The 27,605-nt window shown below is 43.3% G+C and overlaps 1 protein-coding gene across 1 annotated transcript; it reads left to right on the plus strand.

Moving 5' to 3' along the window:
* The first annotated feature begins 7,557 nt into the window (after nucleotides 1–7,557).
* LOC123032667 (T cell activation RhoGTPase activating protein) lies at nucleotides 7,558–17,441 on the plus strand. The gene is made up of 10 exons (XM_044448746.1): nucleotides 7,558–7,719; nucleotides 8,492–8,576; nucleotides 8,680–8,733; nucleotides 9,971–10,037; nucleotides 10,478–10,647; nucleotides 11,704–11,865; nucleotides 11,988–12,097; nucleotides 12,804–12,999; nucleotides 14,373–14,478; nucleotides 15,486–17,441. The coding sequence occupies exons 2-10, from the start codon at nucleotides 8,550–8,552 to the stop codon at nucleotides 16,748–16,750; spliced, it is 2,157 nt and encodes a 718-aa protein (XP_044304681.1). The 5' UTR covers nucleotides 7,558–7,719; nucleotides 8,492–8,549; the 3' UTR covers nucleotides 16,751–17,441.
* Nucleotides 17,442–27,605: the final 10,164 nt, after the last annotated feature.

Below are 27,605 nucleotides of genomic sequence, written 5' to 3' on the forward strand. Positions count from 1 at the left end.
ATCTGGAGATGCGAGGAATTGAACAAGGGACCTTCTCATGCAGAGTAGTGGCTTTACCATTGAGCTATAGCCCTTCTTTTCCTCATAGCAGTAGAATGGCAAGCAGAACCAAAAGAATTGTCCAAATAGCTAAAGTGTTATTCCCTCCATGGGCTTTGAAAGTGTAAGTTTTGCTTTCATACTCCATGAACTCATTCACACATGTGCTGGGCTTACATTTGAGACAGTGAGAAAATTCTATCTGCACAGTTGGATTTGGAAAAGGCAGTCACATTTGCAGGTGTCAGAGTGATGCCAAAGTCTTTGAACATACCAGTTGCTATACTAAGCTTGCCCCATCTTTTAGGGTGTTACATTTTACTTTTTCCCATACTATATAGTTCAGCTTCCTTGCCTGAAAAGTCAAAGCAAGGGCAAATAATTTCTGGCATTATCTGCATGCCTAAATATGCATTCTTAACCTCATTGCTTTTATTTAAGAGAAAAAATAGTCATGGGCTCCAGCCCAGAACAGCCTTGCAATCTAGATAGGAGTCTCTCAATGAGATTCTGCTGAAAATCACCCTCTGTGGGGCTCTTATTCATCCCTAAAAAGCTGGAGTGGGGCAAATAGCAGCCTTTACTCCAAAAGGCTGTCCCAATAGGAAGTATGTGACCCACAGCTGCCTTTACTCCAAAAGAAAAGTGGCCAAGTTACACATGTTTGTTTTAAAATGCGATTGATGTCTCCTATCATTTGGCCCTAAGATGGTTTTGCAAACAGAACTTTTCTTAGGTCCAAGGTCATTAAAGCATGCATAGTGGAGTGTTGCATGTTAGACTTCTCTGCTCTCCTGCAAGCATGCATTGCCCCATTTGAGCTCATGACTATCTCTTCAAGAGAGTAAGATTTGAGTTTTTTTGCTCTAGGTTCTGCCCACAGGGGTGAGGGGCTAAAAATTAAAAGTCTTCTTTGACTTCAGTGCAGTTTTTCTTCCTTCTTTAAGCCTCATGTGGGAGTGAAATTTCATGGAAATATAGTTGGGAGGATGCTTAGATCTTCTCCTGGAGCATCATGCTATCAATTTGACTTCAGCTATACATTCCCATTCAGGCATTACTGAACTCAGCTCATCATGAGCCACAAGAACTTTGAGCATCATTAGAAAAGAACACCAAAAGGCAATTCCTGTAGCAAAAAGAAGGGTACCAGCCAGTTGGATGACAGAAGAAACACGGTTGGTAAGGAAAGGCAAGAAGCAAAAGTAAAAATGACAGAAATAGGGTTGGAATCCTGAATGCAATATTTCAGTGACTATCACACTATCATGTGGGGACAAAAAGAGGTATTACAATGGCTAAGGCAAGGAAGTAGAAGATAACAACAAAAGAGGGAAAAAGAAGAGGCCACTTCCCGAAGATCCAAGAAAGCAAAGGGAAATTCAAACCTAGATTAGCCATGCTGAAAGACCCATAGGGGAACATATTATTTGACCGGGAGAAAATAAAGAGAAGATGGAAATAACATACAAAAGAACTATACAAAAAGATGACTGGCTCCTTCCAAGAAGAAGAACGTGCAATGCTAGAGCATACAGTAAGAAGGGCACTGAAAGCCCTTGAGAGAAACCAAACACCTAGAGTAGTTAGTATACTGATAGAACTGCTCCATGCTACTGAGACTGACTCAGCCCAAGTCCTAACAAGCATATGCCAGCAAATAGGGAAAACAAAACAATGTTCAATATACATCGCAATGCCCAAGAAAGGAGATGCTAAGGAGTGCAGCAACTATGGGACCATTGCACTAATTTCCCACACAAAGAAAGTGATGCTCAAGGGGTTGCAACAAAGAACTTGACACTATATGGGGAAGCAATGCCTGACATTCAACCTAGATTCAAAAAAGAAAGAGGCACTGGAGATCATATCACAAATATACATTGACTACGGGAACTCACCAAAGAATACATTATAAACTACAGCAAAGCCTTTGACTCTGTGAATCACAAGAAGCTATGGATGACCCTGAAAGAAATGGGTGTTCCTCAATACTTGATTGTCTTGATGCATAAACTGTATCATGGACAAGAAGGTACTATTATGACAGCATATGGAGAGACAGGATGGTTTCCTATTGGCAAAAGCATCAGGCAAGTGCATAATTTGTCTCCATATCTGTTCAACCTGTATGCAGAACATATAATAAGGAAAGCTGGATTAGGATCAGAAGAAGGAATGAAAATTGGAGAAAAAAAATCACTAATTTAAGATATGCAGATCTTGGCAGAAGTTAGAAGTTAGAAGTATATACCATACTCTTGGCAGAAGTTAGAAATGTATTGAAACAATTCCTGATTAAAGTGAAAGAAGAAAGTGCAAAAGCAAGACTGTAACTGAACATTAAGAACATAAAAACATAAGAAAAGACATGCTGGATCAGGCCAAAGGTCCATCTAGTCCAAATAGAAATCATGTCTACAAAAGAAGTATACAACTTTAATGTCATCAATTAAAAAATTGCAATTGTGAAAGCTTTTGCCACCTTGGTTCAGTTATCAATTAACAGGGAGATGGCAGCCAAGAAACTGGAAGAAGAGTGAGACTATGTTTTGCTGGAGACCAAGGCCAAGAACATCCACACTATTGTATTCCCAATCACTACATGGGGGTGTGAAAGCTGAACAGTGAAGAAAGCTGACAGAGGAAAATGGACGCATTTGAAATGGGGTGCTAGAGGAAAGCTTTGCGGATACCATGACTGAGGGAAAGACAAACACGTGTGTCCTAGAGCAAATCAAGCTAGAACTTTTCCTGAAAGCAAAACTGAAATTGAAGCTTGCCATACTTCAGGCCATGAGCAGGCAAACTCACTGGAGAAGACAATAATGCTAGATTAAGTCAAAAGCAGAAGGAGAATAACGCCAACTATAAGATGGGTCAATTCCATAAAGCAAGCCACAGTATTAAGTTTACAAGAGCTGAGCAGGTCTGTCAAGGACGGGACACTATGGAAGGCATCCATTCATGGGGCCACCATAAGTCAGAGTTGGCTTGATGGCACATAACAACAAGAAATGCATACAGGAAAATAGGGAATTCTAGGTACGTTTGTGTGGATGATCCGGTTCTGCTGTTTGCAAACATCCATTAAAATCTACAGGACTTAAATTATTTCTTTGTACAATCATGAAAACTGGCCACATATTTTTAAGGAAAACATCTCAATGTGCTAAGAAATGTCTGGACATAACCAGAATATATTTATTACTTTTAAAAAAATTGGTTTTGCTGCTGAAAATGTCACATCTAGTCATCCTACACAATGTGAGTTAATCTCCGTTAAATGTGCACTTATGGTGTCAAAAGAGTGTGTGTGTGTGAGACAGAGAGACAGAGTGGGAAGAGAGAGAGAGAGAGAGAGAGAGAATGCACTAGGCAGTACACAAGTTAGAAAAGGCACTTTAAATTTATTGTCAGGATTTGCAGTCCAAAATATTAGAAAAAAAGTAGAGAAAGACAAAATGAAAATCACTCTGTCCATTTTATTTGGTCAGTGTTTTTATGGTTTCCCAGGAGATGGCCATTCTGCCAACTCGGAGAAAGCTGGGATACATTCTTATACGAACATTCGGGGGCAGCCATCCAGAACTCTCGCTGTTCCACTAGCTTGTTCCCAGCACTGGAAGTGTCAGTGGCTGAGTAGCATCCTTTTGTCTGCTCGGTTATACTTAAACTCTGCTGTTTTCTCACTCGCGCGACACCGAAACAAACACAGATTTGTCACCACTTGCTCCAATGCAACCCGCTTTTGCAATGGTCATCAGGGTGCCTCGCATCAGCTAAAGCTCTATTGAAACAGGCAAGCATTTACCACAGTTGGGAATTTCCCATATGGGGTTTCACAAAAGAACCAAAGCAGATGCTTCTTGAAGAAGAAGAAGAAATGCTAAGCAGTTTGGCTGCCTATCTTTTGATTCCCAGGAAACAGCTTTCTCTCCTCAGTGACATAATGTGTTTATTTACATTTTAATTATTCTTAATATTGTTTTAAAATGTGCCAGGAGTTTCAATTTGGAATGCTTCAAAATGTAGCTGAAACCAGAACAATGGATTGGAAGCAGGACAGGGGGAACAAAGCCAAAACGGCTCTTACTGGGGGCGGCCGGGGGGGGGGAATCTCCTCTCACCCTCTCCTCCTTATAAATGGAAAACATGCTTGCGGGACCACGCTGGTTCACCCCATAGAGCTCCTCATGGGGAGAAGAATGTGCACCTACATCAGCATGCATGGAACTAAACACACAGCTGGTAGGGGAAGTGTCCGTGCAACACAACTGGGTGACCCATGATGCATCCCTTCCACCTGTGCCGGCCTCCAAGTGACTCTCCCTCACAGTCCCTATTGTGTATTGAATTTGTAGGTCCTTGTCCTATGACGTTTGTGTTTGGACATCAATGTGGGTGTCTTTGAAGAGAGAACAAGATTGATTAATGTGACAAATTTTGGGCATGATCCAGCCTTTGAGCTAGCATTTTGCTGGACTGGGCAGGGGAGGGAGACCAGTGTGGGAAGACGTGGCTGAAAGGAATTGCACATTCAGGGTGAGGGCACATTACAGAGGTGGGAAATTGGATCATGCTGGGAGTGGGAAAAATATCATGAATTATTTGCAATATCTAATAATGTGAGGTAGTCACAAAACCACTCCAGTCATCTCCCAAAAGAGAATGGATTGAATCCAGTTTAAGCTAGTGCAATCCCGTGGATGTTCATCCAGAAATAACTAACAATGTGTTCAGAGCACCTTGCTCCCAATTTGGAATGTTTGCAATTGTAGCCTAAGTTAATTGAACGTATTTGAATCAACCATACTTAAATCATAAATGACTCCCAGACTGACTTCAGTCAGAACAAAGTTCAGCTTGTTTACAGCACAATCCTATGCACATCTACTTGAAAGTAAAACTTACTGTGTTCAAATGGGCTTTCTCTGTAGTAAGTGTAGTCAGACGTATGCAACTTTACTCTGTATGCAACTGCTTGAAAGTCCTCATTCAGGTTGCAAGGTGACCACAGTCTCCAATAGTAGCTAGAAACCTAGATTAATTTAATCCTAGATTACTAGGATTCTAATAATTGCAAACTTTTTTTTGAAGTTCACCTCTATGTGACTTTTAATTTGGAACTGGTTCTGCTTTCCTTTGTTCTTAACTGCCCAATAATAGAGTGTTCTAAAAGTAAAAACAATCAACATCATAATTAAAATAGGATGTAAAATTCCAGTGATGCCCTATCCAATGGAGAGAGAAAGGTGCAGAAATTGCAAAGCCGAGCACATGATTTAGAATTGTTTGTTTCATTCCCTGACAAGCTTCCCATTTCATAAAACTTTCTGGCACATCTTAGCTATTTATTTTATTTGTTTTCAGGGCCGTCTTAACAGCATTATGGGCCCCGGGCAAAGCAGTGTACTGGGGCCCCTACGACAACTACAACTACTGTTAATTTTGGAAGTTTTCCAATTTTCCAAGGGTTAACATACACAGATTAGTATGGGGCCCACGGGCAAGTGCCCATCAGGCCCATGCATTAAGACGGCCCTGTTTGTTTGAAGTATTTAGATACTGCTAAGTATAATAAAATCCCTGTGGAATTTTAAGTGTCACATGTTTAAGTCCTCCACAAGGGAATAGCGGGGGGTTTATTTCCTCACCAAATAGATTGCAATCATTGTAGCCTTATTGCCAGTGCTATGAAACAGTCAAGAGAATGAAGCACCCAGAACTATTGATAATGTGATGCTTAACTGTTTTAGTTTGGAAGCCCCACTGAATGCAATGGCACTTACTCCTTGGTAAATTGCATCCTTAGAGGGACATTAGCACCTGCTGCTTTGTGGGTATAAGGCAACTTCAGGACCAGTTTCCAGCCTGACTACCCCCCTCCCTCACAGAAAGACCCTCTAGCACCATCTGTCCAAGGGAAGGTCCCAGAAGAGGGGAGGGAGGGGGGGAGGCAGGGAGGCAAGCAAATACATCTCCCAGCCTGCCCCTGCAACAGGGCCAGCTATTTCCATCTGCCCAGTGGGAAGGACCGCAATCGCTTCTGTTTTCTTAGATTTTGTTCACTGGGATTTGCTTGACTGTTGGTGTTCCTTGTGAGTCAGTTTGGAAGCATTTGTATCCTGGCGGAAAGCACTCTACGATTGTCATAAATCGGCAAGTCTACTCAGAAGTAAGCTTCTCTGGTTTCAATGGCCTGCACTCCAAACTAGGTCAGTGTAGTCTTACAGCCTTGGTTATATGTTTGGCTGGCTAGCATCACTTCCATGAACTGTGAAAACACTTTTGGCAGTTCCTGCTGCTCTCTAGAGCAGCTCACTCAGCCAGCTGCACTGAACCCATTGTTCCTTCCAAAGGCCATTTCCACGCTAGTGATGCTTTGTCCTCTTCCACCTGGCGCCGCCTGCCCATCACCTTTCTTGCAGCAGCTGCTGGTCTAGTTTTGCAGACCTCTGTGGTATGATGTGGGACAGGACAGGAGCCAGGGCTTAATTTAACCCTCTGTGCTTAATGAAGGATCTTTATCTGCACAGTCTTGGGGTGGTTCTCTTTGCTGAACACTTAGGAGAATGTTTAGAGCAATATGGCTTGGATCTCCAATGCCCAGATTGGAAGACTGCAATGGCCTTGTGAGGAAAGATGCACTCTTGGGAGGTTGACAATTTAACATTTACTTCCACTGCTTTAAAAAATAAGATTGATTTTTATTCATATGCAAGACATATAGAAACAAATGTAACAAAAGATTGAGAGGGGCATCCAGTTGTCCTTTCTATAGTGCTATCACCCTGCTTCATTCATTGAATTTTACAGAGGGTTCCCACAATGTTGTCTTCTACATGTATCCTTCCTGTACCCTTCGCACAGCTTCTTCCTTCCTTTTTCTTGCCAAGGAAAATGTATTAAGGTAGAAAAGAAGGAATAGCTGCACAATGCCTTCCGATTGCTAGCTTTAGGCTCCTGCCCCTCTGTTTGGAAACATTCTAAGACATAAAGATGAGATGCTATCTCCCTACATCCTCCCTCTCACAAGTTCCCCTCCAACCACTTTTTCAAAGAAGAATCAAATCCTGACCCTTTTGTGTCAAACTTGCTCTTTTTACAGAGCTGTGGTTTATTTAGGGTCAGATCTGACGTCTTAGGGCTGGTTGATGAAACAAAGGCCAACTCTCTTCTTAAGACTTTGATGTTTGAAAAAAACGATGGCTTGCCCTTTGCAGGGCCTTCAGGCCAGCCTACACAGCAACACAGTTTTCACACATCCCACCAGATTCCTTTGGTGACATGGAACCTTCACCTGAGCGACACCTCATCTGTTCCATTGCCTCTCTGCCTGTGACAACACGGCTCGTTCAAAATAATAAAACAGCGGGGGAAATACCCTGCACACATGCGTGCACACACACTCCACAGCCGCCCTAAAAGGAAAGAGGAAGCCAGAGAACCAGGGCTCTGTCCAGTGAGCGACGAGTTCCACGTTGAAACCAAACCGTGATGCGCCTTCCTGTCTCTGTTACGGTGTAAATTTCCACCTGCCTCCTTCCACTGCTGCTCATTTCGAATGCAGCGTGCGTAGAGCTCAGGCAAATTTGTCTCAGCAGAGTGTCATGCTGCTTCTCTTCTTCACTGCAGCTCTCCGGAGGTGAAAGAGCTCTGGCTGGATACCCTTCTCCGGTAAGCCTGCGACGGGAGCCTACGTTTGACCCTGTAGCCTGGGACTGTATAGTGGTAATATATATGTTTATGGCATAGAAGCCAGTGCCCAGCTTATTGATGCAGGTGGCCGAAGCTGCCTGGAGCTTAGCATTTTACAAGGGACTTGACTCCAATGGAAGGTTTAGCTCGTTCCTACAGAAGCAGTTGTATATTCCTAGCATGTATAGCTGCTCATTTTTTCTTTCAGAGTTTGCAAGTGTCTACAGTTACAGGTCATTTCTTGTTTAGAGTTTAGAGTTATAGGTCATTTCTTCAAGTAATATTTTAGGGCATGTTGAGGCTGCTGAAAGATTTTGAGAGCTATTGCTATCACTGGCATAGTTGTTTTTTATTTGTTTTGTTGATTGGTTTTTCGAGTGGTTCAGAGAAAATATTTGTGTGCAGGACCATTCTCTAGTTTACATTTGAGCCTGGAGAATTACAGTTATTACTGTTTTTCCAGGGAGCTGAAGGTAGTCTAGAAGGGGAGGAGGGGTCTGTCTCCAGGGTTATGCACTCAGCCTGGTTTTGCCCCTAGTATTGTTCAAAATCTCTAGGCAGAAAGGAATGAAATCAAAGGCATGTGGACACAGTGGATACTGCAGTATGAAGTTTATCACGTTTGAATCACTTGGATCACTCTCAGCATAAAAGCTGTTGTCTGTATTCAGTGTGAGCTTCACAGCAGGGGGCAAAGCACAGCGGAATGCTTTGGTGGATGTTGCTGATAATTCCTCTTTATCCTAAACAGACAAACAAGAGCCATCAAAGGAGCCAGAGTCGCAAAAGTTGCATCAGTTAAATTCCTGATGAAGGTGCTAAGCAGCTGCAATGCAGTGAGTGTCTTCCTTGTTTCTTATGTTCTTGGTGAGCCCTATTAATAGGTGTTCTCAGAGCAAGGGAATTCCCAGCATGACCCATCTTTATTTTGCTTTCCAGCCCAAAAGCTTAAATGGAAGTGACATGGAGGCTTTGATTGCATGCCAGTCAGAGGTAAACAAATTCAAGGTCTTTATTTTTCATTTATTTATTTATTTATTTATGTATTTATTTCAATACATCTTAAGATCAGTGAGTTCTCAAGGTCGCATATGATAAAAATGTTATAAGCTACAATCCTAGCTAGGAAGCAAGCACCATTAAACTCAATGGAACTTGAGTAAATATGTTCAGGGTTGCTCTGAACATTATGGAGGGCCAGCTCTGCCTCTATAAAATCAAAGTCCATCAAACTTTTGCTGAACTCCACTGTTGAAGGAACAGAAGCATTTTTATTGTTGCTGTAATTACCCAATGGTTGGTTGGTTGGTTGGTTGGTTCTTTTTTTCTTTTTTAACTATTTAATGTTGCAATTTGTGAGCAGTTGCTTTGTTGTCTGTTTTGAAGTGGACTGGAGCAATGTGCTCACTAACATAGAAGTGAGATCTAGTGGAATGAATGAGCCTTTATGCTCAGGTAAACAGGTTTTGAGCTAAACTGTAAGGCTGCAGCCTGAACTGTAATTACAGCCAAAGCCTAAACCCAAACCCAAGTCCCATTGATTTCAGTGGGTGTGTTTCCCGTGATGTACAATGAGGAATCACTACATCAGCTGACTTGGGTCTATGGAGAGCATCCAAAGAGCTCTGAGGCTCCCAAAAGGAGTTTACTCCTGTCCCATGGCACTTTTCACTTTGCTTCTTCCTAAAAACCACAGAACTCCTGTGCCAAATTGGAAACTGTTTCTGAAACTCCACTTCCAGAGTAAGGGGCCGGGGATACTGTTTGAGAGAACACCTCCAACCTCCCCCAAGCCCAGAGAACACATTTAATGGAGTTGGAACCAGACTTAGTCATGCTTAGAGCTGACTCACTGAAATGGGACTTAAATCACAAAGTCTGATTAAGTGAGGATTCAACCCATGCTTTTTCAGATTAGTACTTTCCATATGCGAGTTCCTTCAACCAAGGTTGCATGATAGGGTTTTATGTAACATCCAGAGTTAATGTTGCCTTTATTCACTTTTTAAAATATATATACTGAGCTATGGGCCATGCAGAAGTCACAAGGCACTGGTAAAGAAAATTAGTTCTTGAAGCAAGCACTATTTAGTTCTTGAAGCAAGTTTCCTTTCCCTTATTAACATATAGCTATATAGATATAGGTACGGAGAGACACAGAATATCTCAGGCTTATTCTATCTATGAATCTCCCAGTGACTTCTTCACAATGGATGTTTGTTTATTCCAGGATGAAATCAAGAAATGCCAGTTTTTCATACCGTGTGATAGTGACAGTGGGCTGTGTCATCTGATCGGTACGTTTTACAAGGAAATGATACCCAATAACAAACATGAATTCTGCCAAGCCAACATTACTCTCCTTAACTCAACAATACCAGTTGAATCAGCACAAGAGAGCACAATAGCAGCAGGCACCTGGCTAAATGTCTTGGCCAAAAGGGCACCTCGGCTCCTGTTGTCACTGAGATGTTTCTTTCTGTGCATGGAGCGACGCTAGGCTGGTGCCTACGTTTAAGATCTAGAATCCGCTCAGCAACAGCTTTCTAAATTGCCCCCTAGTGGCAATATTGCAAAAAGTCAAATTTCTACTACTACACTGTTTTCAATGTGGCTTACTTGGTGACTTCTTAGAAATGTCTAAGGCATTTTATATTTCTCTGTCTAATTCAGTAGTCATGTACCCAGTGCTGATGTTACTACATAGTTACACACTGTCTTCCTTTTATTTCAACAGATAGCAATAAGAAAAGAAAGAAAGCAACATATTGGCCATTTACACTGAGACGCCTTACCACTGGGTCAGAGACTCTGGGACACCTAGAACCTGACCTGAAGCCTTCTCTGTTTGATCAGCCATTGTCAATTGTTTGCAGTGAGGAAGACATGCTTCCCGGAGCAATACAGGTAAGCAGACAGGAGGGAGTTCTATTAATGGAGTGAAAATGGTGCTCTCTGCTTCAGCTGTGCAAAATTATTCACAAAGCTAAGCAAAATGAGGATTTTCTCTAAGAAGGAAAACATTCTTCATAATCTGCAAGAAGTTTGATCAAGCTATTTACATTCGCCGCCACCAACAACAAAATGAATTGTGGGCTGAGGAAAAACTCCAAATAGAAGAAATCATATAGTTCCATCATGCCAAATAGATTCTGATTTCTAGATAGTATATTTGTGGTAGGGAATATGTTTCTGGCAAAATTTGGGTAGCAGATAAGGGGGGAAATGGAGAGAGGAAAGACTGGGGAATATAATAGTGGAGGTGAAAAGTAGCCAAGAAAGCAAAATGTGTATACACTTGGAGATCTCCCTCCCAGCCCTTTAAAATCTCTTGATTTCTGAGTTTTTGCCAGATACTTCTCAGGCATTTCCAACAATGAGTACTACAGAAAGAAAGAAAGAAAGAAAGAAAGAAAGAAAGAAAGAAAGAAAGAAAGAAAATTGAGAGTCACAGGACACAAAACCCCAGCATGTTCAATTAAACAAACATTTCACCCAAAATTTGTTTCTCACTCATTGGAAGAAATCATGAGCCATTTTCTTGAAATCAGTAGTATAGGCATTGATTGAATGATCAGAACTAGGCAATATCCCAGTTTGGCAACTAAAAAGTCAAACGAATCCCTCTCTGACAGCCTTCCACAACTCTGTGCAAATCTTTATTTAGACAAGCATTTGGCCTGCCCCGCCATTAGTGTTAGCTTTGCTGGCATATGAATCTCTGGTATAAAAGTACTTTACCTAATGCCTCTATTGACTTCTTTTTCTTAGCTAAGATTGCTTATTACTGATTTGTCTTTTGCTGTATTTTAATGCTGCATCACAAGTTGTCTTGAATACATTATTGGAAAGGAAAGATGCCCTCTCTCAATCAAACACATAACTGGATATATGACTGTATTCAGTTCTACATGGTTGTTCCTTAGTAAAATGAACCTTGGTTTGTTTCTCCTGCATCCACAGGATATACTTACAATACTCTTCCTGAACGGGCCCTTCACAGAAGGAATATTCCGGAAAGCTGCCAATGAGAAAGCACGCAAGGAGCTGAAAGAAGAATTAAACTCTGGAGGGAAAGTTGCCTTTGAAAACGAATCTGTGCACCTGCTGGCAGTGGTCCTTAAGGTACATTTCAGCTTGGCTTCTTGCTACAGCCACTGGTTTCTGTAGTCCTTGAAGAGATGCCTCTGCTCACAGTGCAGCAAAACAGCTTGCCTAAGTGCTAAACTGGGGGTTCTCTCTTGCAGGATTTTCTCCGAAACATTCCTCATAAACTGTTGCTATCTGAGCTTTATGACGAGTGGATGACAGCACTGGAGAAGGTGAATCATCATGAAAAAATTGAAGCAATGAAAGAGTAAGTTCGTCCACCTTTAGCAGTGTCTTACTGACATGCAACACAATGGGACATGAATCCTAAACAGTTTTATGTTACTGAAGGTTTCATTCTGAGACTGCAACCCTATGCTCCCTTTCCTGATCTAGCAGCAAGCGGCATTGAAATCAGTGGGGCTTACTTCTAAGCGGACAGGGAACATACATACACAGAGTGCTTTAGATTGCAGCCCTATCATGTTACATCTTTATTCTGTTTTGAAACTGGTCTGAAAGGCCCCCCCCCAGGAGGAACTGTGTTGAAGTGAAACCCTACGCCTATAAGTTCATCTATTTGTGATGCATGGGGGAGGGGATTGCTATCCATCTGTGATAGTGCTTTCATATGGAATTAATGTAAAGGCTGAACAGTGTAAAATAGTGTGCATGCCATGGATTATTAAGCTCACATTGATGAAATTACATGGCCGGAGGACCTAATCTTTAAGCCAGTTGCTTTTACAACAGGCAGCATTTAACTGGTTAATGCTTAGTCACGTGTTTGTGGTTCGCCAGTTTCAAGCTGCTGTCTGGGGGCTTTTGAGTGGGAATTTTATATAACAGCTTTGAGTGAACATTTCCACATTTCAGAGGAAGTATAGACCATGCAAATCAATCTGAAGCTTGGTTTTAAGAGAAAGCAGAACTTCTTGAGGATAACTTTTCTTCTCGTTTGCTCCATGTTACAGGGTTGCAGGCAAACTACCAAAGCCAAACCTTATTTTGCTCAAGCATTTGCTCTGTGTGCTTCGCCGCATTAGCAAAAGTTCCGAAATCAACAAGATGGATTCCAGCAATCTTGCAATCTGTTTTGGGCCAACCATGCTGACTCCGGATTGTGACCAAAGCCTTCCACTTGAAGTCCAGAAAGAGCTGACCGATAAGGTTAGCTTGGTTTTACTTCCTATTACTCTACCTTTCCTTCTCACCCTTGGCTGTTTGTTTTCCAAGAATGGGCAACATGCACCAACCTGCAGTCTGACTAAGTGCATGGCCCTACACTTATTTAAGAATGGTAGCTTGAAAAGAGAACCAAGACGTTGGCCAGTGGGACTGTTGCACTCCTAAGCATGTTCACTTTTCCACTTCAGTGTCTTTTGTTAGGGGGATTGAGGCTTAGATCTAAAACATCTAGTTGGCCCTTGGTTTGTGAATCAGGGCAGCTTCTGTGAATGTCTGGGATGAACCTGGTCCAAGAGGAAACAATAGCTTAGTAGATGAGCACTCACTCTGCATGCAGAAAGCTCTGGGTTCGGCTCCTGGCATCAGGAAGGCTGTGACAGGAAAAAGCTCTTTGTTTGGACGGCTGGGGAGCTGCCCCAGTCACGGTGGAGAATGCTGAGCTGGGTGGACAAAGAGTCAACCCTGGAGTGAGGCAGCTTAAGAGCAGCCAGGGTGGCTGCAGGAGAAAAGATGCTTACCTGTGGGATCTTTTGAATTGCAATTGAATTGCAAGTCATCATACTTGGAAGCCCTTACAGTTTTAAGTGCAAAAGCCCTCTGCAAGTGATTCATTCAGGCTTCTGGCAAGAGCCTGTTATCCCTTCCTTGACAGCCATGGGCAGGGCGAGGAAAGAGAGAGCAAGAGAGAGGAGTGGCACAGAGGAGAGTGGGGAGAGAACGTAGTCAAGCCCACTTTTGTCTCTGGTCCCACCCGCCCCTGGCATGTAGTCACCAACAGGTTATTGTTGAGGGAATGCGACCTTCAACAGAGAAAAGATTCCCAGGTCTTGCTCTAATGTTGACAGATAGACAGTGAAGGCGAGGACAAGAATCTAGCATAGAAGCCAGGCTTAAACCAGTGAAAGAATGGAACTTTCCTGGACACACTTAAAGCTTCTGCAGAAGGTTGCAGTTGCAGTTAAGCACCATGATCTGATCCATCCTGCTGTGACCAGGAAGCAAACTTGGCAGCTCCTCAATCAGCTTAGTCCACAGCAATCCAGCTGCAAAGTCAGTTACGCAAGCAGATAAGCCACAATTGCCACAGCCTCAAGCGGAGATGTGAACAGGCAGTCAGAACAGGCAGGAAGGATCTGGGATGTATTTTATCTCTACTGCAGGGAAAGGAGGGATTTATAGAAGAGAAATGCACCATGTGTTTCCTTTCAACTCCTTTTGTGCAGGGATATGGCTTAGGTACTCTTCCGATGTTACATCAAGGGATTATAATATGAAAGTCTATTCAAACAACAGTGTTCATGCTACAACAGCTAAAATAAATACTTGATTAACAAATGACTGTTTAATTTGCACAGGTGAAGACACTGGTGGAATTTCTCATTGATCATTGTTCTGATATATTTGGGGAAGAAATCCACTCACTATTCAGTATCTCGGCTGATGATTCCCTGGATAGGACAGGTATTGTAACATTCTGATACATATATAGTCACCTCAGAGTTTTTAAAGAGTTAATTTAGAGTAGTGTGTGGCAAATTATATTTCTTGGAATGTGCTAGGATTTCCTGAAGCTGCTACACCAAAAGATTGATTCTATCATATATGGTTAGTTTATTTAAGCCTGTTCTATCTGCTAAGGAAGTGACTACAACTGATAAACCACAGTGTTGGATTATTTCGAAATGTGAAACAGAGGCTCAAATGGGAGCCTAAGATCACTGAAGCTGCTTTCATATGGGTAAAGAAGCAAGGGGAGGAGATATAAAGCTCCAGGAATCTGAGGGCACTGTTGCTAGGGGTGCAAGTGTGTGGTTGTTTCTTTATGATATCCAAGGGTATCCAATCATCTAAGGATGGTTGCATGTAATCTTAATATCAGCTAGGCTCTATTTTATCTTAGAATTGCTAAATTCTGATCAGATTAGAAAGTAAATGTGGGTAAAATGCCTCTTTTTTAAAATTGCAGATTGTAGGCAAAATGACTCTTTTTAGAAATTAAAAATATTCTTAGAGATTTATATTATGTGATATTGCAGGAGGAGATAAATAATATAAACTTTTAGGAAAAGTAACAATAGAAATAAAAGTCACTATACACCCATAATTTTTGGAAAACCCAAAATCTTTTTCTAAACCCTATGTAATATGGGGACCAAGATGCATGTCTGTTGGGCATCAGGAAGGTAGTTAAAATATAAATATAGCATCATTCTCTTCCACTGTTATTTATATATAATACCCCAGCCTTACCCATCATGGTGATCCCAAAGTTTTGAACTAAGCTCCCACCATCCCTAACCATTAGTCATGCTGGCTGGGGCTAATAGAAGTTGTGGTCCAAAACATGTTAGGAAAAGCTGTGATACGCACACACATATATACTATATTGCTGGTATAAGAGACCGGCTCTTTTATAAAGGTGACCACAACCTGTTCCATAGTGCTAACATGTGCTTTCTCTCCTCCAGAAGCTCTGTCTGCCAGCCCGCAGCATGATTCTGCCTACGACAGTGCCGACCTTGAAGGAGAATGCGATTCCAGTGATCTCCAGCCAGAGGATCCACAGCAAGCCAATGGAACAGGCAACAGGCCGAGCCATGCAGAATTCTCCTCACAACAGCCCCTCATCCAGTCCACCTCTCTCTCCACACTGAGCCGTTTAAAACAGTCTGTAGGCAAACTGGACCGTAGATTCTCTGAACCAGACATGTTCTCTTCTAAGGGCTGCCAAGAACACCAAATGAAAAGCCAGAAGCTCGCCAGAACCGGGGAGAATTTCAGTCAGCAAAAGGAAGCAGGGTTGAAGTGCCAAGAGCTGGGAATGCCAATGGAAAGTCAGCCTTCTCTTTCAGGCATTTACAGGAACAAAAAACCACCAAACCTATCTATCAAAGCAGATGTGCAGGCAGAACTATCAAGCCACTCCTTGCCCAGAAGCTCCTCCAACAGTTCATTAGACAGCGCCTCCTCGACCTCTGACTCGTCTGTCTTCACCAGCTCACCATTGACATCGCCGAGCCACAAAAATGCCTTAACTCAGCCACAGTCCTCTTCCCTCCAGGTTTCAGATGGAAATGACACATCCATTCCAAATCTCAAGAGGCATTCCATGTCATTTTCTGTGTTGCGCAAGAAGGGGCTAGCAAAGAGCCAGAGTTGCCATTCAGCAGGCTTTCTAAGAGACAGTTTCAAAAGGGACTCCAAGAAAGAGAGACATCTTTCCTGCCGAATTGTTCACACGCCTTGTGTGGATAGCTATAAGCCAGCACCGCTTGGGTGTCAACCCAAGTCTACTTTCATGTCAGCAGATGAGGTTTTCCACCTCGTGGATCAAAAGAACCCTGGAAAGCCTCCATCCTACGAAGAGGCTACCAAAAACTGGCCAGCTTGTAGACTTCCTTCATATGGTAGCTCAACAGTTCAAAATACGAGGTCCACTGTGCTGCCTCCATCTGTTGAGCATCAACATCCCAGGCTCAGCAGAGAAGCTGCAAACAAGGAGCCTAAGGACCTTCCTAGTGACAGGGTCTTTGTGAACAGTGATTCAAAGGACAAACCTGTTGATGTTGTCATTGGGATACATTCCAGAGCTAATTTGCCTCTGACCCCTCAAGTCTATCGCCTTAGGACCATGTCTGGCTCTTATCAAAAGAACAAGCAAGAATATCTGGTTCGGCGGTGCAGTCAGCCAACCTTTGACCACATTCAGTGTGCAAAGGAGTCCTATGTTTAGGACTCTGTCTTGTTTCAGCACAGCAATGTGAAAGCAATTTTTTTTTTGCCCAATATTACCGCACCTAACATAAGCTCACCTGTATCTACCTTTCCTAAAAAGAAGTAGTTTTTGCAGTGTCACATGGAATGTATGCTGCTCTCCTATACTCTGTACAGTCCTTATACATAATGGATGTATTTGTGGATATCAACATTTGTGAATTTTAAAAATACATTTTAAAGCTGAGCAAGAGGAGTGGTTTTGCCCATCTTGTCCTCACAGAAGTCCTACATCATTTGATTTATTTCTTCCCCCTTAAAAACAGAGACAGGAGTTCAGCACCCACAGAATTCAAGAAGATGAAGTTGGCCAGGGGTAGGGGGGTTGCTGTGCAGCCCATCTGAACCCAGTGACAAAGCAAAATTGTCCTTTACAACATATCAGGTTGTATTGCCTTGTTTGGTTACACACTACCCAAGCAATACCATTTCCTATTTAGATGCGATTTCCTGCTGAAAGAAACCACAATCTTATGAAATGGACCCTGTGAAAAGATGCAGAACTCACTTTCTCTAAAGGTCCTAGTAGGTTAACCACCCTCATCTGAATCATCTTTTGTGCTGCATTAGGGGCCACAAAAGCATTTGTACACTAAACATTGTGGTGCACACACACACGTGTGTGTGTGCACACGTGTGTGCGTGCGAGAGAGAGAGAATAAGATTGCCCTCTCTAGATCGAAGTTAATGTTCATCTAGTCAAGCATACTGTCTCAAAATGTAAACTATACAATGCGTTGAGTTTCTGGGTAGAGTTCTCTTGTCCTTTCCCCCCATTATTTAATAATCAGAAAAGAGGGTGCTTCCTCTGAATACCATCTCAATTTCATTGCTAGCTAAGTGCCTATAACAGCTTTCTGTACAGTAAATTATTTTAAAAGCAGAATACCTAATCCAAAGGTTTACCATTTTAATTCCTCCACTCCACCATATTCAGAAGATTACACTTAATTCTGGCATCAATTTGCTGTTAATAAGCCACGTACAGAATCCTGAACTCCCACAGGACACTTGCACATCCATTTAACATCACCATCAGAGCCTTTAGCTAGTGGCATTGCTGGTAACAGCAGCCATCTCAATCCATCTTTATTCCCACAGAAAAGCTATGGCATCATTGTCATAACCATCCAAAGATGCTTTAAGCCAAGTCAGTGGGACCTGGGTGCAGTTGTTTAAGCTCGCATGCATCCGTCTTGATTCCGAGTGCTTCCAGATGGAAGCATTACCAGTTAGAAGGCACTGTGCAGCTTTTCCATCTTTCCATGGTCAGAGAAAACATGGAAAAAGTGGTGGGAAAATATGGGAAGGTTATGAGTGGAAGACAATGACTTGACCCTGGGTAAAATTCTGTGCATGAGACAAGGTGATTACAGGAAGGCTGGAAGTGCCCTGCACCTGCATCTCTAGCTCTGCTGAGGATGACGTGAACGCGCATTACATAACCTGGTTGCTGCTCTGCGGACTGCACATCCCTGTAGTTGCACACACAGGGAGGAGGGGGCTGCATGTGTTTCCCTGCCTGTATGAAGGTCCCCTGTGGGAACATCAGCCTGCAGAAACTGGTGCACCACAGAATTGTATATAGCATTTGAAGTCACAAACACATAGCAGTCCAGCAAAGTGGGCATAGCTATGTGCCAAGAGTTGTGTTTGTTTGCTTTTTCATTTAAATCATGCACCGAAATAAAGCACTTTTCCAGTCTGACAAAAGCATATTGTTCTTTCTTTGCAAATACTCAGCCAATATCTAGCAAAGACGTAATCAGATGATAACACAGAAAATAGGTAGTCTGCTCTAAGAACACTTTCCTCAAAGCGTTGATGCTTGCCCACAGAACTGTACATTAGGGGGAGCCATATCTTTAAAAGAAAAGAGAGGCAGATAGACCTTGAAATGGAAAAACAATTTTATTTTCTTCAAAAGTGTGTTTCAGTTAAATGCATAGATTGGTTGTCCGTGAACTTGTGTGGTCTTTGCCCAACAATTGATTCAAATTGGCACAAAGTTAAGGTGGTGGCGCAGTGGTTTAAACTGCTGAGCTGCTGGACTGGTTGATCGAAAGGTCACTGGTTCGACTGTGCACAACGGGGTGAGTTCCCGTTGCTCCATCCCAGCTCCTGCCAACCTTGCAGTTCGAAAGCATGCAAATGCAAGTAGATAAAAAGGTACCACTTTGGTGGGCAGGTAACAGCACTTCGGTGTTTAGTCATGCCAGCCACGTGACCACGGAGACTGCCTGTGGACAAACGCTGGCTCCCTCGGCTAGGAAACGGAGATGAGCACCGCCCCCTAGAGTCAGGCATGACTGGACTTAATGTCAAGGGGAAACCTTTACCTTTATAGAACTTTCATGGGCCGTATTACGCAACACAGAGACAAAGCCAAGGTTACGCCGCAACAACACCTGGAGCGGAAGCAGGTAATTTTGAGGGAGAAAAAGGGGAAAAGAAGACAAAACAGACAGCAAGCAAAAAAGAATGGGCAGCCCACCTCCCACATGGGGCACAATGAGCTATCAGGGCTTTGGATGCGGCAGTTGCTGAGCCACGAGATTTCCCAGCAGCGGCAGCACTTGCTCTTTCTCTTCAAGAGGAACTTGCGGGTTATGATCCAACATTCAACCCCGGACGCTGCTTGCACAAAACCATTGCATATCTGCCCATATTCATGTCGGTTGTACTTTTGCAAGACCGCTGGCAGCAACCTCAAATTCTCACACACACCTCCCATATTGATCTATATCTTTTTATTGAATGGTGCTGATGGTTTTCATTTAAACATTTCCCTATCTAGGAAGCTTCCAGAGAAAGGGTTTCTAGCACTGGCAATGTGAAGGCACAGGACAGCTTTGCCATCTTGGTTTTCTTTCAGATCTTACCTGTGGTAAGAAAAAAAGGTGAAAGAAGCAGTGGGGAAACATGGGAGGGTTCCAAGTAGGAAAATGACAACATCTGAATCCCCCAGTAAAATTCCATGAATGATGCAAGAGGATGGCACCATAAGAGCCCCATCTGACTGGAAGCAGCCTGCCTGAGGTCTGATATTCAGGATGAGCTCATGAGGCAGCTTTGACTAAGCATTTAAAAGGCTGTAAGGTCATAATCCTATGGCTACTGATGGCTCCTGGTCTGATGCTCTGATGCAGAAACCCTCTGTCCATAGTAAGACCTGCTGGTAAGAGCCAAGCATGGCTGAAGGAACAGGAGATGCCTTGACAGCCTTTGTGTTGGACAGAACCAAAACCGGAGAGACCTGGTGAATCTTCAGGCCCTCCCTCCCTGTCCTGCCCTCCCATATGTCCAGCTCCCTGTCCAAGCACAGGTGAGAAGCCACTGCAGATCTCTCCACCATAGCTGGGAGGGAAAGATTATTCCATGATCCGATCTCTTCCTCCAAGGCCAGAACGCTGTCTCCAGCCTTAGTCAAGCAATTCTACAGTATCCCATGGGTAATCCAGATGCTGCCTTGGGGCCATAAAATTGCATATAAAGGCAATTAATTTAAATAGCAAAATCTAGAGCAGCCTGTGCAAAAAGGACTTTTTCAAATTGCAAATGAGTTAACGTGATTGGATAAATATAAATATGTATAATCCCAAATATATCTACATAAAGTTTAGTGTCAGAAAATCTGCAGTAAAATAGTTTAAACGAAGTTCTAGAGTTTGAAATGGAAATAATTGTTTTCATTGCAAAGACCTGTGCCCTTAGAGTGATGCATTATTATACACTGAAATGAAAGGCCTGATCCAACACAGATTTAGATCTGAAAAAGGTCCCACCTCTCCCACAGTTCCCAAGCATCTAGAGCATCATCGGCTGCTGTGGAGCTCCTCCATGCTAGGAGAAGTTCAGACAGTGGTTCCTCCATCCTCATCCACCTTCCAGCCAACACTGAAAGCTTCTTTTCTAAGGTCACAACTGTGACCTTGAAAAAGAGGTGAGAGAGGAAGAAAAGATGGTGCTGCTGGTGGGGAGGGGAGGGGAGGGGATGGGAGGAAAGAGGGCCAGATTCACAGTATCCCAAGGCCTTTCCAGTTTTCTTGCTGCCCACCAAAAAGTAAGTCAGATAGATGGGCTCAGAGGTATGCCTGTTGCTTTTGTATTTTAAGCAGAGGATCAGAGGGGAAATCGTGTTCTCCTGTTGGCAGAAAATAGGATAGGTGTAGACCTTTGAACTGTCTGAGTGCTGTGGCCTATAGGACTGCATCCTTCTGATGAGGATTCAGCCTGGCCTGAATGCTTTCAATTACGATAGATCATTCTTAGCTCTATTAATATGTGAATACCTGTATTTTGGAGACCAAGCAGCATTTGAAAAGATATGGAGGACACATACTATTAAAACTTTACACATCACTTCTAAAATGTGATATTGAATATGAACAAGTAAAAGAAAAGATTCTAATGGAAATTTTGGAAAATGGAGGGAAAGTATAAATAAAATATATACAGTTGTGCTGTAAGTGTAAAGACAAAAAATCAGATTGTTTTAACCTATGATGAAAATGCCCTTTAGTTCAAAGATACTGGAGAGGAATAATTTTTTTCATGGGAAAGATCTTAGGTTATGAAATTTCCTTGAACCTAGTCAATTTTTTTTCTTTTTGAAGTGTACACTGCTCAGAGAGTCCTAACAGAGCTATAGGTGTGGTCTATAATTTTAATAAATAAATAATGTTAACAAATATACACTGTAGAATGTTTTCCCTTCCTCACTGCATTTCATTCAAATTTATGGGAATATGGGGATTTATTTTGAAGATATTGGAAAGAGATTAAAACAACACTCATCATTAGAGCAGGATATGCTACATGTAGAGTTATGTTACATACCCTTTCAGCTTGGTATAAAGCAGCCATGCACAACCTGGTGCCCTCCAGGCTGGCTGGAAATGATAGGAGTTATAGTCCAACACTTCTGCAAGCGGCTAGGTTGGGAAAGGGCCATAAAAAGTCCATAGCAAAGCATGGCATTGGCTGGTGTGTTCTTTGTCAATTGAGTTCAACTGAACTGCTCAATGGCAGGTGGTAGGCAAGTCCCCATAAGGTTAGTTATGTGGTGGGTCTGACTTTCTCTGGACCGATGCAGCAAAACCCCTGAAATATGCACAACCTGCTGCTTCAGTTGGCCAACCCCCAGAATCGCCTTCATCCAAGAAACATACAAAGGGAGATGGCTTCAGGTTAAGGCTCATAGGCAGCAAAATGTTATGGCAGGAAACTCAAAACCAAGCTTGGTCTTGGCTGTCTCTTTTCTTTGAATTCTGTTTCCATGTCAACGTTTACCTCTCACGCGTATCAACAGGAAGTGAGAAGCTCCTCACATATCTGTATGAAAATATAGATAACCCAGATTTCAGATAATCTAAAATATCAGAATACCCACAGTTTCCCATCTTTAACATGAGCTTCCAACAATCTCATGGATTCCTTATTGCCTGAATAGCTGCATATGTGTGCAGACTGCAGCCCTCCAAGATAGTGATTCATAAATTCTCCAGTCTACCCATCAATTTAACACTTTCCTCCTAGCTTCCCTGCAGCTTCAAGACAAACAATTACAGTGGCAATTGTGAGTTTTCAGAATTGTGCCTCTGCTTCAACTTGAGTACAATCAGTTCCTGACTGTCCTGGTTTTCTTGCAGAGAAAAATGAAAATTACTCCCTACTGAGATAAATTTGTTATAGTTGCTTTCCAACCAGCAAGAAACCAGGTGAAAGGACTTACAGATGCGTGGATAAGCTCCAAACCTCCAATGCCTGAACACAAAGCCATGCCTCTGCTCCATTCATAATGTGTGGATGTGTGAAGGAGGGAGACAAGGGCATGGCCCACACATACACGTGCAGCTTCAGACATCTCTGAGACTTCATTCTGCACTTAGATTCCTCTAATTAAGTGAGTTTAATAAAGCCCGCATTTCAGAAATGTCGGAGGGGGAGAGCAGAAACTGACAAGAGTGCCTCCTGAAAGCAGCAGGTGTCTTTCCCAACAAAGAAAAGTCGCTTGCTTACACATTGGTCCTTGCTCATTCAGAAGGAAAGAGAAACCCATCTAATTGCTCGGTTTTGGCAAGAGTGAAAAAAGCACCCTTTGAGAGTCTGCTGGAGGTGTACAATTGGAAGAACATTTACAGTTTGTTTGGGCACACAGGAAATGCATGAGGCGTGGCGTGCAGACAGCCCCTGAGGGGCTTCAGAGATGGAGTCTGTACAGGACGCTTTTATAGCCTATCAGTTACACAGTTTGGAGGAGAGATGGGGATCTTTTAGGCAGTTTGCTAGAGGGCAAAATGAGAGTTGAACACAATACACAGAGAAAAAGAGCCTTCAGGAAAGGAAGCATGTCTAAGGTGTGCCCCAAAAGAAGCTATTTCAGGGCAGGGATATTAGCATTTCTGAGGCATGGGAAGCAAGACTTGTAACATTGATTCCTCATCAGATCAGGGATCCCACCTTAAGTCTAAAGCTGTTCTTACAGTGTCAGGCTTTTAGCAGCCATATTATGGCTCATTTTGTCCCAACGGTATGTAAATTCCAACAATCACAGTTGCAGTAATTAACAAACACTCATCTGCTTGCTTTGATATTGATTTACATCAAGCACAGATTCAATCTTGTGTCAAAAACAAATTGTGAAATAGGACAGACACAGACTACATATCAGAGTATCACAGATAGGTGTGATTTACTTCATCCTAAGTCTTCAATGTATACTAGTTGCTTTCTCAACGCAAGAGTGCGATTTAGTTCCCTTAGGCCTGGTTTAAGCAGCCCTTGTGCAAGCACACGGTACACAGCATCTGTTCCAATTTCAGATGAAAGGGCGACTTGAGCAAGATGGTCTCCCTGAGTCCCCCTCCCCAGTGCACCCACTTCCTCCTCTCCTTTAGGGAAGGCTAGATCAGTCTATTTCTGGCCTATGTGATTTGTGCATGCATTAATTCTCAAATGTGCCCCATTTTGACATTAATCTGTTATTTATTTTAACCCAATTTAAAATTCATATTAAAATATACCTTTTTGAATCTATGCATTGCCACAAAGTATGTATTTTTAAAAAGCACTGTCTCTGCAAATATGTGTTTCTAAATGTGTTTTGCCCTAAAACAAACATTTGAAAACATATTTTTGACCTGACAAATTTTTGTCCTGCAAAATCTGCAGTAGCACTATGTTCTGTTCTGCATGCTTGTTTGGGAGTTGCTGCTTAGATCAGCTCATATCAGAATTTGCACATATGCAATTCTTCAAACTTTGCTGCCCATCACTACCACTGTTGCTGCCTCTGGGTGGGGCTGAGACATGGGTTCAACATAGGCCAAGTACTGGGAATGGGCACCAGGAGCCATGGAACAAAGATAAAGCGTAAGTCAGAATCAAAGGACAAAACAGGTGGCAGCATCAAGAAATAAGCCAGAAGTCAGGTATAAAGGACACTGGAATTAGGCTCCAGTTTCACTGGAACTGAAAGGCTTCCTATCATCCTTCCCATCCAGAGGATCCAGCGGCCACCCTGGGCTGGTGGGGACAGTCTAGGACCTGAAAGTTTTGATCTGCTTAGGTGGCACATAGGACAATGAGTCACACCACACCAGGTAGCAGTACAAAAAACTGAAGTCTCCCTGTCTGAGACCTGAATGTGGATAAGCATGAGCCCTCCTGTACAGAGGACCATCCTTGGTTTGAAGTGCCATCCAGGTCAGGTCCAGTGTAATGATAAAGATACCCAGGAAGGGAGGCTGGTGGTCCGTCTGTTGAATGGGCCCACCAGGGCAGCAGTCTGAGTAGGCAGGCAAGTCACCAACTCGCCCCACTGTGGTGAGCTATTGCATTTCATTTGCATTGCGGTAGTTATTTCTAAATGTGCTTCTCCACCCATACATAAGGACATGCCAATCAAATGTAAACTGGGGTTCTCTTTTGTCCTCCTCTTTCTGGGAGATGCCTTACCAAAGATTGACAGTTCCCAACACCTCTCCCTCTGGTCCCCCTTGCTCTTGAGGGAGAGCAAAAAGGTTGCCTTTTCCTCACTCTGCTCACTGCCTGCTTGTGAGTTAACTTTTGTGACGAGGAGAGCAACAGGAAAGAGGAAGAGGAGCAGGACCAGACTTCTCCAAGAATCGGCAAAGGCCCCAACCTAGCCTAGGCTTGGGGGGTGCCTGAAGCCCACCCTGGCATCAACCTTGCAGCATTGGCCTCATAGAGTAGCCGAAATCATGGGCAGAAGGGACGCTGCTGTTTCCACCCGTGCCTCTACATGGGGCAGGGGGAGGAACCTGTGGCCTTCCAAGTATTGTTGTGGAAGTATGAATCCAGCAATGTCGGCCCGGGCCGGGTGGGCTTCTGTTTCTGTTGGATTAAAAGAAAGATGATCTCTCAGTTAAAACATGAAAGTGAGAGTTTAGGAAGTTTTCTCCAGTTTTTTTTTTTGGCTTGGAACATACCTCAATCAAAGAAACATTTAGTGATAAGGCAGGGAAATTAATATTGGTCTGTGGAGCAAGGAGTTTTCTGTTAGTAAAACCACAGCTCTCCCCAAACAAAGATAGCACAAAGAACATGTTTCTATTTATGTCAGATAACATGAATAGTGTTTAACCAAGAACAAATAGTTACCTTTGTTCTAATGCAGGCAAAGGTTTAGTAATCTAATGGGAGCTTATCAGATCTTCTTCTTCTCAGTACATCCCAGGAAATGATACCTAATTCAGAGAAGCTTCTAAAGCTTTTTACCTTATGCACCATGTGCTCCTTCAAGTTCATCTAACTAGCAGTTAGATGTTAGCAGTATAACCCCTGTAGTTCTCGAGCTTTCTCTTTATCTCTCATAGTTCTCCACCCCTGAAATAGGGGTGTGCATGGGGTTCCCGCCTTATTTTGAGCAGTTGTGACCCTGCAAACCACAAGTGTCCTGCCACCAGTAAAGAGCTCAATCCATGTGGGTGGCAGGTTCCCACCAGCTGGTGATCCTGCCTGCAGCCCTGCTTCTGCAGATTGTCACAGAGGGCCACGTGGATGTATAAACCAGGCCCAAAGGTCTGGAATCTGGATGCATGACAAAGCCCTCTTGAATGCTGAAAGGGGTGGAGGTGAGGCCCGGCTTTCTCACAATACAGCAGGGGTCCTCAAACTTTTTCACCAGGGGGCCAGTTGAAAGGTGCCGGTGCTGGGCGCGGGCCGGAAAGGTGGTGCCGGTGGGGCGCATGGGCCGGCGAGGGGGCGGAGGCAGTGCATGTGGGCATGGCACTGGGGCGGGGCGGGAGGCGAGGCGAGGCGAGGCATGGGCGGGCGCACACGGCTAGGGGTGGTGGGAGTGGGCACGTGCTGCAAGGCGGGCGCACGAGGCAGCGGCTTGCGCTCTTGGAAATGGTTTTCTCCGAGCGAGTCCAAAATGATCTCCTCGCGAGCAAGCCGGCAAGCAAGGGCTGCATTTTATGATGTCCATTTTGGCCTGCTGGATGGAAGGGAAGTGAAGGGAAGGGAAGGGGAAGAAATGTGTTCATGACAGCTAGAGTGTTGACTATTACTTGAAAAAACATTCTATCCTTGCTTCTACAGCCACTTGGTTTGTCGTATGCAAAACTTCCCCCGGCTAAAAGGTAAAGTAATAGAGAAAGTTTTGCCTGCTTCGTGGCTACATGTCAGGGTGCAACATGGTCACCTTGTGTCAGCAGTCATTAGCCTTTTTGACCACAACTACAGATTTTTTCCTCTTGCACTCTTTCATCATGGCAATTGCCAACATATTCACATCACATATAGTGCTTGCATGTTGATAATTCAGTGTGGTGTATATGTTTTATCTGCATCTCCATTTGTATTTATCTACATATCAGTTGCATGTCCAAGACCATCTCACTGTCCGAGGCTGTACTTCCTGTACAAGCCACAGGAGGGGAGAGAGACAGAGACAGAGAGAGATTGCAGTGACATTTTGTGGTAAAACACTCAGGAGTGATCAGTGACACGTAACCTCTGCCTCTCACATTGCATGCATCTGGTTATACAAGAAGAGGGCTGTTCAGAGGGGCCAGTCCTATAGGCAGAGGGAAGCAGCTTGGGAAGGGGTGGAGGGACAGTGGGGTATTGCAGGGCAATGTGGTGTGGCCATGTGGCTTGCCTGACACTTCTCTGACCTTGCTGCTGCTCCTGAGGGCACTGGGAGACGCTGTCCCACCACCAGAGTGAAGGAAATATTCAGCTGCCAGTCCAATAAGCTTCCATAGGCAGCAAAAATGTCTCTGCTGAAGACATTCTTATTCCAAGAAGTCTTTTCTTGCTTACCAGCCTTGATTTTAATGTTATTTTGTCTTTAGCTGCTGTTTATGTATTGTTCTTATTATTTTATTCATTTGGAACTCATATAGTTCCCCACTGAATCTTTGGATGTGGAGCAGTATGGAAATACTGTAAATAAAGCAATAATTTTTTCCAGTGATTGTGTCTAACTGATGTAAGCATCAAACAGATCTTTTGCTTCAGAAAGGTTTTAAAGAGGGGGAAAGGGCAACAGAAGGACATGCATTCATTTTTAAAGCAAGCTCATCCTCATCTAGGGTCATGACAGCAATCTTGGAAGAGCAGCCACTGCAGGGTCTTCTGCAGCCAATCAGAGCAGAACTGGGTGAAGATCCAAGGGGAAGGTCCATAGCATGACTACAAGTTTGGAGGCCAAACTCCCAGTATCCTGTGGCTCCTCAGACAATATCTAGGGACCATAGGACTGTACCCTAACATGCATTTGGACAAGGGGATGTCCACTGCCTCTACCTAAAATTCAGCCAGAAAAGTTTAGGGCTTGAGAA

The sequence above is a fragment of the Varanus komodoensis genome, unplaced genomic scaffold (assembly GCF_004798865.1).
Source record: "Varanus komodoensis strain SLA01 unplaced genomic scaffold, ASM479886v1 scaffold1, whole genome shotgun sequence".
NCBI lineage: Eukaryota > Metazoa > Chordata > Lepidosauria > Squamata > Varanidae > Varanus > Varanus komodoensis.

What these genes read in the sequence shown, in the direction of transcription:
- LOC123032667 (XM_044448746.1), top strand. Translation starts at nt 8,550, where the DNA reads ATGAAGGTGCTAAGCAGCTGCAATGCA. An exon ending in TGCTAAGCAGCTGCAATGCA is followed by an intron (nt 8,577 to 8,679) that starts GTGAGTGTCTTC and finishes TTTGCTTTCCAG; the next exon opens with CCCAAAAGCTTAAATGGAAG. An exon ending in TGCTGGCAGTGGTCCTTAAG is followed by an intron (nt 11,866 to 11,987) that starts GTACATTTCAGC and finishes TCTCTCTTGCAG; the next exon opens with GATTTTCTCCGAAACATTCC.